At 37.8% G+C, this 13,411-nt stretch overlaps 1 protein-coding gene across 1 annotated transcript in view; it reads left to right on the top strand.

The window, feature by feature from the left end:
- The window catches only part of ELOVL4 (ELOVL fatty acid elongase 4), a 32,435-nt gene extending 27,166 nt beyond the window's left edge, over positions 1–5,269 (top strand). The window contains exons 5-6 of the mRNA XM_019442715.2: positions 58–185; positions 3,203–5,269. Of these exons, the coding sequence (XP_019298260.1) occupies positions 58–185; positions 3,203–3,478 (404 nt within the window). The 3' untranslated portion in view covers positions 3,479–5,269. The remainder of the gene's footprint in view (positions 1–57; positions 186–3,202) is intronic.
- Positions 5,270–13,411: the final 8,142 nt, after the last annotated feature.

A 13,411-nucleotide genomic window follows, 5' to 3' on the forward strand; every position in this document is an offset into this window, starting at 1 on the left:
CAGATGGTTTATTGACTACTAAAGTTTTCTGTATCTTGTGATTCTGTTTTTCTGAAGCATTTTTTGGAGCACAGCTGAATTCCTTCATCCATGTGATTATGTACTCATACTATGGGTTAACTGCATTTGGCCCATGGATTCAGAAATATCTTTGGTGGAAAAGATACTTGACCATGTTGCAGCTGGTGAGTAAAATGCTTCTAAAGTTTCTTGTGGTGAAACACTGAAAATGTTTGAATTTACTAATTTTAAATGCAGTTTTTTTTAATGTTTATTTATTTTTAGAGAGTGTGAGTGGAGGAGGGGCAGAGAGAGGTTAGACACAGAATCCGAAGCAGGCTCCAAGCTCTGAGCTGTCAGCACAGAGTCCAACACAGGGCTTGAACTCATGAACTGCGAGATCATGACCTGAGCTGAAGTTGAACCTTAAATGACTGAGCCACCAGGCACCCCTGAATTTACTAATTTTAAAGGGCTAAGTTATCCTCGACAACATTCTGTTACAAAGTCGACTTTCTCTGTGCTCTAGATGTGAGAGTTGAGGCTGCTTAGCTCTGAGCTTCTTGTTCATAGACCTAGTTGTCACTGCCACTAACTTTTAAGATACTCTTAAAAGGCTAAACACAACTCTGGTCTCTCTAAGAGAAATGTTCGAAGTACATCATAAAGTACATAAACTCATATATGACCAGAAAAATAGTGTAACTTCTTTCTCAGGTGATTTTTTTCTAATTTAAAATGTTACTATTACCTCTCTTCATCCTGCCCTTGCTTGAATTTTGTTTTCTGTTCCATTTTTCAGTCCTTTTAACAGAGCCCATACGTTTAGAGAATGAAAGTTGAGGAGAAGGTACAGAACCAAGGAAGGGGTGGGGTAAAGGAAGGGAATAAGGACAAGAGAACTCCTCTTAATTCCCTAACACATAGTCCTTAGAGAGCAAAGCTAGGTTTTTTCAAATGCTAGCCTTTAGAGGCGACAATTTTCAGCACATATGCCTAGTGGGACTTCTTGCAGCATCTGGATATATCAGTGAAACATTCAGAGAGAGGCGCTAGCCCAGTAATCAAACTGGAAATCCAACACCAACCTGATAGCTATTCTTCAAGCCTTGGAATTTATTATAATTTGCTGTAATCATAGCATGTACACAATTTATCAGTGGAATCACATTTGGAAATATTATTCATCTCTGCTTTAAGTTGCTAAACAGTTGGCTGGCCGAACAGGAAACACAACTTTTGGGGAATGCTGGGTGTGAAAGATTCATTTGTAACTAAAATGCTGCAGGAGGCTTCCTCCAGTTTATGTTTAAGCTGTTTATACAGTTTGTGTAATTCATTTTTCTCAGTCATCAGTAAATGGTCACAAGAAAATGAAGAGATGACAGAAGTCATCTGAACTTTGTATCTATTTTGTTGGAGTCTTCACCACAGTCTCCTTGAGTAGTGCCACACTTGATCACACCTATACACATACATACTCTTTTGGTGACTTAGGTTCTAAGAACCAGTGTGAAATCAAAACTTCTTAAAATCTGGATTTTGTCCTAGAGAATTTAAAGTTCTTTAGTCTGATATAAATTTAGGGCTTACATGGAATAAATTATTTTAGTAATATTTATATAATAATTAACTTAGATAGTGCTGTGCTTAAAAGAGAAACCACAATTGCCCATTCCAGATAGGATGTTAATTTTGTGAAAAGCACAGTATTTTCAAACCAGAAGTTCTCATAACAGTCAATCATATCAGTTAATCTTATAAAAAGCTAACCCTTGTTAACACTATGGAATTCATAATTCTTCTACTGAGAGTCATTCATTTATTGATATATTGGAATTTAAACTGATTTGCCTTATCTGAATTAAAAAGCTTCTTAATTTTTGGCTTTTCTTCTTTTATTTTTATTCATTTATTTTATTTTAAAAATTTCTTTTTTTTTTTTTTTAACATTTATTTTTGAGAGACAGAGACAGGACATGAGCAGGGGAGGGGGACAGAGGGAGAGGGTGACACAGAATCCAAAGCAGCCTCCAGGCTCTGAGCAGTTTGTCAGCACAGAGCCCAACACGGGGCTCAAACTCACGAGCTGCAAGACCACGATCTGAGCCGAAGTTGGACGCTTAACCACCTGAGCCACCCAGGCGCCCCTGGCTTTTCTTCTTTTAAAAACTTTCAAAGTTAGGGGTGCCTGGGTGGCTCAGTCGGTTGAGCGTCTGACTTCAGCTCAGGTCATGATTTCGTGGTTTGTGATGTTCGAGCCTCACATCGGGCTCTGTGCTAATAGCTCTGAGCCTGGAGCCTGCTTTGGATTCTGTGTTTCCCTCTCTATCTGCCCCTCCTCCACTCACACTCTATCTCTCTTTCTCTCTCTCACTGTCTCTCAAAAATAAATAAACATTAAAAAAAAATTTAAAAACTTTTAAAGTTGAAAGTGATTCTCTCTTTTTGCACTTATTCTCAAATATCTACTAAATTTTACTAAAAATCTTAGTTTGTAAAGGATAGTGTTAATTCAAATGCAGTTTTACCTGTGTGCTATTTTGTAAGAAATAAAAAACCCTTTTGGTAGTTTCAATTTTAAAAGGATTTGTACCAGCTTACAGTTTTGTGGAAAGAAATTAGTTAAAATGTGAGAAGAAAACAAATATCAAAAAGGGCATACGGTACTACTTACTTTATTCTTTTAGGCCATTGATATTCCCTCTCATTAACAACATTATTCAGCATTATCCAACAAATACTCATTGAATCCAGACCCTGTGCCAAGGACTCAGGAATCCTCAGGGAGCAACACATAGCCTTACCCTCTGGAGTTATATACTAGTGGAAAGATGGACAACCAAGAAGTTAAGAATTCCAGATAGGTTTAATTGTTTTAAAGAAGAAAGTGCACACAAAACAAAAACCCTGATGAATGGGATAGAGAGGGCCAGCTGGATGGAGGTACTTTGTAGCAGCAGGAAAAACAACAAAAAAAGTCAGGAAAAGAAAAAGAAAAAAAACAAAAAGGCAGGAAGCCCTTCCTGAGGGAAGGAGAGGGAGCTGGAGTTGGGTGTGGGAGCCCGAGAGCTATTAAACTTTGAACAGTGTGGCAAGATTAGGCCCTATCTTAGCCAGGCAGAAGATCCTGGTGTTGTTAAAAGTTATTTACTATTTGCAGTAAATGTATCCTGCATCGTGGTTTTGTTTTGTTTTTCAGGTTCAGTTCCACGTGACCATCGGGCACACAGCACTGTCTCTGTACACTGATTGCCCCTTCCCCAAATGGATGCACTGGGCTCTCATCGCCTACGCAATCAGCTTCATATTTCTCTTTCTTAACTTCTATGTTCGGACATACAAAGAGCCTAAGAAAGCAAAAGCTGGAAAAACAGCTGTGAATGGTATTTCAGCAAATGGTGTGAGCAAATCAGAGAAACAACTAGTAATAGAAAATGGAAAAAAGCAGAAAAATGGAAAAGCAAAAGGAGAGTAAATTGAACTGGGCCTTAACTGTTGTTGACAGTGAGGAAGCTCCCATTTCATATAAAATTTCAGGGAAAAAGAAGCAAATGAGGGTTTGGGGTGGGGAGAAAAAGACAAATGTGCTCTATGTATTAGTAACCTTTAGATAGAGTAAAGTGTTAAATACAATATCCGGATGTTTTATTTATGAAGTTTTATTTTAAACATTTTTTTTATTAGCCTTGATGTTGTCCAGACCAAAGCAATCATTATGTGACTTGGGAGGCTCTCCCTCTGTTCACATCTGTTGTCTAATGCATGAGATTTTTCATGTATCTTATATACAGTCATTCTTCAGTCTGATGATCACAGAAACACAGTATGAATTTTTTGGCTAAATTATTATTGCCTACTGATGAAAATCAGTTATCTAACATTTTCTGGTCCAAAGCTGGAACTGTAGATACTTTAAAATTTGCACATTTGGATTCATTTGCTGACTGGAATGGTCGAATCTCTCCACCTCTAGTCTGAATATACCCTTTTGGTTGTAATTAAATTAAAAAAATCTGATGATCTCTGTAGACTCTTAGAGGCTTGATGATGATGGTGTTGGTGAAAATAAGAAAGAATTACAGTAAAAGCCTGTCTAGCGACCCAAAGGTCACCACGACTTGCGGCACAAATCACTGTGGGAAACAATTTTTGTGATGAAAAGGCAGCCTTTTAATACTCTTGTTACTATCAGAAATATATTATGAAAATTAAGATTATTGTCTGATTGGAACATGAAACAACTCATGTCTTTATTAGTAACATCACAAAAGAGTTACACTTATGTGCTGTTAGAAGAGAGTATGTTGATTTTTATCAGGCTTTCCTTGTTTTGATTTGTGGCTGTTACCGATTTTTCATATGTGGAAATATACCTACCTCTTATGTTGGAAAGAACATTTAAAATTAAATAAATTTTAATTAAAAAATCAAGGAGTCCTCTAATGTAAATTTTAATAACTTTCGAATCCGCTAGTATTTTTTTTGCGTTTTTTACAAATAGCATACACCCAATTTTTCGTGAAACGATCCTTCTCTTTCAATGTGTTTAATTTTGGAGTGATATTTTCCTTGTGACAAAGTTGCAAGATCTTATTTATTAACTAGATATGAAGTGTATACCCATCTTGGGGCAATATTCTTGACTCCTTGGTGCTAAAGATCATTAAATTTAGTGTGTGATTGTTATAAGGTGTTAATTGTTAAGACACAAAATGAATAAAAGTAAGAGTAGTCAGAACCAGAAAATTAAATTTGCTGTTGACAAATAAAGTGTTTTATGTAATATAAATGAGCAACTGGAAATAGATTAGGAAAGAGACTTGTACGTTGTCTTATTGCATAGGTTGAATTGGTAGGGGATGTTGACCAGGGATCATTATTGAAAGAGAAAATGTGACAAAAAAAAAAAAAAAAGCATGAATATTTTAACTATCTCAACATGTCAAAACTGCATGGTGCAGGATGTATGCTGTTTGTGCAGACAAACTATTTCAGAATATTTTGTAAACTATAACATATTTATTGTGCATTAAAGTTACCCACTTTTTCCCCCAAAGGCATGCAGTCATGAGAAATACAGAATATTTGCAAAACTTTTAATAGTTTGGCCTGAGAGGATTCAACACCTTTGTCTTTGCTGCTTGGTGTGGAATGACTGGAGACTTGTAAATCTTTGTGAACATTCTGTACTGCTTCCCCAGACCTATTCATTCCCCGCTACCTGATTTCAGCACAATAAATATACTACTGCTGTGGGAAAAAATGATTTTTTTTCTGTTAATCAGTTTATTACGTAAATTATCTGCTAAATATTTATTTGATTCAGTTGTTAGTATTCTGAATTCTCTTCCACTGCCAATTACTAATGTAGAAAAGAAGTGAAATTAGAACTTGGGTGCCTAAAACTTCTGGTGAAAAGCTTCTTTTTTTATTGTGGCGTTTTTTACTGTAAAAATTAGTTGCCTTTGGAAGAGCTTTTGGATCCAGACATAAAACATACCATTTTCTTCTAAATTATCCTTCCATTTGTTGCTTCAAATGTTAGCTTAACACTTTTTCATGCTGCGGGGTTTTTTGGTTCCAAAAATAAAGTGGAGGAGCTCTTGTGTTCTTACATTAGATCATTCAGCTCTTTCTACACTTTATAAGATTCCTTATCTAGGATGACTTTAAGATGTGATGTGCAGCCGTTCTGGTAGCTTTCCTAATTTCTCAGTCATCACACTGAGTTGCATGCCTCATACCTAAAATCAGGGGAGGAGGATTGCATCCTCTTCTGGGTAAAACTTTGTCACTAACGAAAGAAATGTTTTCTTACGCAGAAAACAGAAGTTTTTAATGTTGGCAGTGGCTAGCAATACCTTAGGCATGCGACAGTGCATTTTCCTAGTATAATCAGTGACTGCATCTCTTCTTTTTTCTCTTTTCTGTGATACTCTTGACTCTGTTTTTCTGATGGACACTGACTGATGACTAGTTTCAGTTGTAGCACCATTAATTTAGTCATTCTCTGTTTCTCCCCACACACTTCCTAGGTATTCAAAAATATTTTCATATGGATTTTTACATTCACATTTTAGAACATGGAATGTAGTGTTTGTAGTTTATTAGGAACATTTTAACTTACAGATTTATTCCATGTATGCAATTCATATGTGAAATGAAAGAGAACATAGAGGTGGAAGTGATTTTTGCTGCCCGGTCCATCTGATAATACAACAATCCAGGCATTACATATTGACAGTTGGGACCCGACTTTTGAATCTCACCTTGATGAGAATGTGACAGCATGCCGAACTGTCCCGCTCTCTCAGCTCTTGCCTTGTTGTAGCCTGAAGTTCAGCCAGCTGAATTCCTGGCACTGTCCTTATCGAGAAAAAGACGGCTACAGACTGTGTAGGAGGGCAAGTGCTTACTACAGACCTGCGTGACATAGACTGGGATCCTGCTGGATGGTGGCTAAGGCTGCAGAGCTGAGGTTCTGAGGTACTCCCCCAGGAACATAACACCCGCCTAATAGATGGTTCACCTGCCCCTCAGCATGCAAGCAGTTTTGGCAAATCACCTTGGAAAGCAAGTTCTTAATAGTGTATTTTAGAACCCATGCTTAAGCTTTGGTATTTTAGGCTGATGCTATCTGAACCAGAAAAATAGTTATGAAAAGGCAGAGAAGTGTAAACAAATTCATTGTTTTAAAACACTACAGATCATGTAAGTATTAGAAGTTAGTTTTCCTGGGGCACCTGGGTGGCTCAGTCGGTTAAGCGGCCGACTTCGGCTCAGGTCATGATCTCACGGCCCGTGAGTTCGAGCCCCGCGTCGGGCTCTGTGCTGACCGCTCAGAGCCTGGAGCCTGTTTCAGGTTCTGTGTCTCCCTCTCTCTGACCCTCCCCCGTTCATGCTCTGTCTCTCTCTGTCTCAAAAATAAATAAACGTTAAAAAAAAATTAAAAAAAAAAAAGAAGTTAGTTTTCCTAATTCTCTCTGGAATTTCCTAATTTCCCTCCTAAATTATAGAGGGAAGGCACACCTGTTAAGTTTAAAAATAGGAGGCTATAACACAACTATGTTCCTGAAGGGGATTCAAAGGGATATGTTAAAAATTATAATTGACGTATAGAACTATTACCAGATGAAGACTAAGATTCTAAGATTCTGGAATATATCACTAAAAGAGTATGTGAGTTATGAAGAAGGTGGTCAACAGCTGTCTTTAGATGGCGATTCGTTAATAGGAGTTTTAGGTTTGTAAAGGATGATATGAGATACAACTTGGTATTCTTTTGCACTTATAACTCTAGGTTTTCCTTTGAGAAAATAAGCTTTTTTCTACCTGTTTAAAAAAAAAAAAGGCCTAGAACTTAGGTCTTTTCTCTTTTTCATTTTACCACATGAAAGCATGTTTACATGTCCACATGTGAACAAATTTCCTTCATACTTTTATTCCTTCAAGATCCATCTGGTCTTAAATAGAAATCCAACAGAACCTTTTTCTCTTTTTCTCCTTCTCATAGGTGAGGTTCTCCAAAGGATTGTGTCCTTAAAGTAGTATCTCCTTTGAGAATAAATACATGCTGAAACACATCACTTGATAACTATCTACCTAATTATAATAATCTCATGCAGCTATCAGAAGGTCACATTGTAATCAAACATCTACACAGGACATACACAGAGAATATGTCCAAATTAAAAGCCATTCTAAAACTAAAAAATCTTGGAAGGTTTAAATAATCTAGCCATTTCTAAAAAGATAGGGTCTGGATATTATTGGGTATTTCCCAATTTAAATACAAGACTATGAGTTGTAAAGAGAATTTGTCAGTCCTCATGCATATTCTGTATACTCTACCAGTCTCCAGGAACCCCTGGATCCCTTTCCTGCAATTTTTGAGAAGCCAGTTAGGTTACTCCTTTCCTCAGTTTTAAAATTTTTCTTTGAATTTGCCTTTGGGAAAAAGCATCCAATTGAAATTCCTTCTTTGTCATCCCTGATGCATCATATTTAAACTGAGTTTCTCCTCCCTGTGAGGAAGCTATCCTAAGAACCAGTCTTTCAAGAATAATGATTAGTTAGCTATTTGGTAATGAGAGGGTGGTAGGTTACGAGTCTTGCACAGGAGGTAGCATTATGTTAGTGACACTCATACCTCACCTTTGAAAGTGGCTTGTGTTCTAATTTTTTAATAAATCTGGGAATCAAATACAACATTTACATTTTTATAAGCATATTATATAGTTAGGGTATATCAGTTGTACATATACGGTTAGATTTTAAATATTTTTTGAGGTCAGTCCTCACAGTGAAAATGTAATAAAGATGTCATATGGTCACAAAAGAACAAATAGCTGTGCTTCAAAGCTGTATTTATTCACCAACATTTAAGTGTTTTCGTTATGTTTGAATTATTACTGTCAGCCCTTATGAAAGTGGGGTCTGGTCTTTTTTTCAGAAAGAAAAGGAGTATGGGAACACATTTCTAATTTCTAATTGTATTTGAGATTTTGAGTTTATATCTTAGAATCTACCCTAAATACTACTTGAGAAATCCAGCAACCATCTTTAGATTAGTGTGCTAGATATTTATTGGTTCTATGAATCCATTTCTATCCCCTCAATACATCTCCCTCCTTCCCTCCCCCGGTCTAAAGAACTAAAAATTACACTTCTCAGATTCCCTCACAAATTTAGGTTTTATCAACATGCAGCACTCGTGAAATTTTTGGAAGGTAGAAGGGAGGTGGATGTCATCCTTCTGGAGAACATAATTATATAAATGGGCTCCTTACAGATACAAGTGTTGGCAACAGCTGAATTACATGTTCCACTATCTTGACACCATTTTTGTAAATGCAGGCAGTGGTAATAGTGATAATGATCATGGCAGATGTGGTCTTACAAATTTGAAGTTAAAGACTAGGGGTGGCCTCTTGACTCATTCCTCCAAGTTACCAATAATCTTATAAGCATCTGATCCTTTGAATTAAAGCACTCTGCTTGAAATACCTAGTGGTATCTATTTCATGCAGTGAACCTTGCCTAATTTAGTATTCAGCACCAAAATTTGATCAGGAAATAGACTGCCAAAGATAATAATATGAAATTGGTTATCTGACCTGTTTGAGTTTACAGGCAGTGATAACTTAATGACCACTGGGAAATGCAATACAGTTTTCCATGTAGTGAATAGCTGAATTTTCACCTATGGCCACCTACAATGAAATAGTTATTGCAAGACAAGATATTGGCCGAATAAATGGTAGCTACATTGTAGTATTGTGATGGAAACGAGAAATATAAATAAAGATTTAAGTGAGATAGTTGCCTCTGATTGCCCTGCAGAGTTTATAGGAAAAAAAAAATTAGCTTGTGTCTTAAATTCTTGGCTGCCCTTTAAGGACCTGTTATATCTTATAGGTACAGATCTGAAACATCTTAAAATAAGATCCAAAGGTTGATCCAAAGTGGGTTGCAAAATTACAACTTCAGTTCACAGCCCCAATAGTTTTCTAAGTGAAAATTGTGGCATTAATTGAAAACAGGGCCAGGAGGGGGAGGGACCCAAAGAATTGAAATGGGGACACATAGATAGATTTGGATGAAACTGCAAACCTGAATCTCTCAATCCTATTAAATATCCCTGGCCAAGAAAAGCAGTCCCTCCTCCATTGTCAGATGACCTTAGTTTTTCATTGCTTGAGATCCTGTAATGACTTGAACCAAGGTAGTTACCTTCCAAGAGGATGCTGATCTTCCTTAGGGCTGCCTCTTATTCTCTCAGTGCCATCAGATCTGTAAAGATAATTTTAACACAGGATGCCTCAGGGGGAAAGTTCAAAATCTACCCTGGGAGGAGGTAGTTTAGAATGATAGGATTTGGCTAATTTCCACCTGCAGAAATGTGTAGGAATAGAAAGAGTGCCAAGTAAAGTAGAAAGAAACATACCTTTAGATTGGACTGAAATTATTCATACAGGTGCATTTACCAGACATTGTTAATTTAAGGATATAGCTCAACAGTGAGAAGCAGCTTTTAACTAAAGCCTGAAATCACTGGTGGCCTACACTAAAATGAGATATATGTTAGAAATTCACTGGAATAATGTGAAGGAATGAATCCAAAGGCTTAAGGCATAAGGAATGTTGCAGATGATTTATCATGTGCAACCCACTTGACCACCCCCCCCACTATGTTTGAGAAATATGTAGGTAAATGTACATTGGTAATAGGTCTTTGAAAAAATCCTGTAGTGGCTGTTTTCCATAAGCTGAGGACTATAGAGAGGAAAACTTTTCCCCCACCTTCTTAGGTTAGTGACTGAGGCTTGTGAATTATTGACAAAAGACGAATTAATAGGGGGAACGTTTGTAACTTCTATTGATACTAGTATTTTTTTTAATATTTATTTATTCTTGAGAGAGATAGAGACAGAGCACGAGTGGGGGAAGGACAGAGAGAGAAGGGGAGACACAGAATCCGAAGCAGGCTCCAGGCTCTGAGCTGTCAGCACAGAGTGCAATGCGGGGCTCGAACCTCACGAACCATGAGATCTTGACCTGAGCTGAAGTCAGAAGCTTAACCGATGGAGCCATCCAGGTGCCCCGATACTAGTGTTTTTAATTTTATGTGAATGGAGCTTCATGGAAAAGAAGTGAAAAACTCAAAGAAGTGGTTAGTTAGCCTTATAGACTTGTATACCATTTTAACAAAAGGCAGTAAATTGTGGAAAAGTGACTAGACAAGGAAAGGGAGTCTGATAAATTGTGGGAAAGTGAGTAGGGAACATATGGGGGAAACTAATGGTAGATAAGGGTTATTCCAAAAACATTGTTTATGCAGACTCATCTCAGTGCCATCACTGTTTCCAGTGATAAGGGTTGTTCTCTATCTCTTGATACAGTTTGACACATTTATGCCCTGCTGTTAGGCAGGTAGAGGGAGGACAAAGAGCTGTTCTGGTGCTTGCTTTTTCTCAATTGCCTTCAGTTCAAAAGAATCTTTATGTCACGGTTGTATATTTTCAAGTGACATATTCTGATCTCCTTCAGAATAACAAGGAAGGGGGATGCTGTCTCTGAAATGGGCTCCCTGACTTCAGTAGGAATGAAGGCATCATTCATTGCTAGAGGCCAAATGGCAGTACTTAAATGCCAGAGATGAAGTGGACTTGGTTACAGTACTGGGCAGAAAAGTCAGAGTGGTTATTAGAATGGCTTAGTAGCATGAGTATCTATGATGGTGGCTAATCTATTATGATGCCTTTAGGACTGAAATAGGCAACCTACTAAAGTCCTACTTGATCTGTATACCTGACTCTAAAGTTACTGAACACAGTTTGAGTCAACACAATAGAACAGCCCCTCCTGAGTCACTTCATAGACCCAAAGGTCCTTAAGTGAAGGAAATGTTGGGTTCCTTTGAGGAAATTTTCTGTGATGATGTCACAAGGATGTACTATAAATCCTCATCCTAGCTTTCACCAAAAGGGAAGGGAAATAATCAGACTTTGGGAGCATTACTGGTACATTGAGCTGATGCTGATTATTAGGTGTCCAAATTTTTGCTGTGGTCACCAATCAAAATGGAGGCTTATGGAGGCCAGGTGATAAGTGCAGTTTGGGCCAGAGTCCTTGTCACAATAGACCCAGTGGGTCCCTAAACTTACTCTCTCCAGTTCCTGAATGTATTTTTAGATTAGACATACTTAGCTTCTAGCTAAATATCCACATTATTTCCCTGTCTCATAGATAGGGCTAGTATGATATGAAGACCCAAGTCAAAGCTCAAAAAATGTAACCACCTTCTTAAAACAGTGGACCAAAAGTAGTGTTACATTTCTGGGTGAAAGTCAGAGGTTCATGCCAACATCAAAGTCATGGAAGATTCAAGGGTGATGATTACTTATCAGACACCCATTTAACTTTCCTGTTTGACTTGAGTAGAAATCGGAGAGTCTTGGAGAATAACAGTGGATTATCATCAACTTAATCATGTAATTCCAAGTTCAATAGCTGTTCTAGATATACTCAAATAACTGAAGCAAATCAATGTAATTTTGGCATTTGATATTCTGCAACCAAGCTATTAAATGTTTTCTTCTCCTTTCCAATAAAGATATTACAGAAGAAGCTTCTTTCACCTGTATTCCCTCATGGTCCTGCCTCAGGGCAATATTAACTATTCAGTATTCTTTAATAATCTAGGAACCTTGTTTGTCTCATCATGTGATAAGACACTGCTTTGGCCCATCATGTGACCGCATTTGGTGAGTAGGAGGTAGCAAGTGGCATAGATTCTTTGGTAAGGAACATGTACGCCAGAGGGTGGGAGGGGAAAATAACCATAAACTCAAGGGCCATGACATCAGTAAAGTCTTCAGTGGTCCTGTGGTCTATAACAGATTGAGACGTTTCCTCCTCAGGGAAAGACAATTGCTACATCCATCACTGTTAAAGAAGTGAATTTCTTAGGCTCGTAAATCTCACTGGGCTTTGGAAACAACATATACACATTTCAGGGTACTGCTTTGACTCTCTTATCAAGTAACCCATAAGGCTGCTAGATCTGAATAAGGCCAGAGTAAGAGAAGGCTTTGTTACTACTATGGACTACAGTGCAAGTTATTTTGCTATTTGAGCCTTAAGATCCAATAGATCAAATGGTGCTTGAAGTGCCTGGCAGAAAGCAATCCTCTAGGGGCCTCTGCCAAGACTTGATTTAGAATTACAGTTTAGAGCAAAGCCATGGCCTATTCTCCATATAACTATTCTTTTAAGAAACATATCCTGGGTTGCTTCTGGACCACAGTAGAAGTTTGTGTATCTGACCATGGAATATCAAATTATCATGTAAGCTAAGCTGCTTACATGGATTGGGTGTTATCTGATCCACCATGTAATAAACTAGGACATGAACAGCAGCACTCTTTCATCAAGTAGAAGGTTATGAAGACACAGGTAAATGGCAAGATCAGTGCCTAAGACTACCATTGCATCACTCCTGAAGCATTGTCACTTCTCCCTCAACCCACATGTTTGACCTCTTGAAAGTTGCTATGAAATGTTGGCTGATTGTATTTTCACACCTCTGATTCATTTTGCCTTGTTTTGTGTCCTAGGATACTGATCCATATAGGCACTGAATCACCTTGTCTTCCTTGCCAGCTGACTTCCAGTTGGGTGCAATGAGTAGAAGATCAACAGGTAGATGTATAGAGTGGCTAGGACATCCATTCTGTGCTCTCTCCCTACTTAGGTGTTGTATCTCTAGCTCTAGCTACTTCCTTCCATAATCATAGCCCCTACCATAGTTTTAGTTCTCGTTGAGCTCCAGGATCATTGTTTCTCCTCTTGTTTCTTCAGTTCTGAGGATGATAATAACATCACACTCTTGCTAGCATCTAAGTAC

This window comes from Panthera pardus, unplaced genomic scaffold (genome assembly GCF_024362965.1).
Source record: "Panthera pardus isolate Hobbes unplaced genomic scaffold, ASM2436296v1 HiC_scaffold_17, whole genome shotgun sequence".
Taxonomy (NCBI): domain Eukaryota; kingdom Metazoa; phylum Chordata; class Mammalia; order Carnivora; family Felidae; genus Panthera; species Panthera pardus.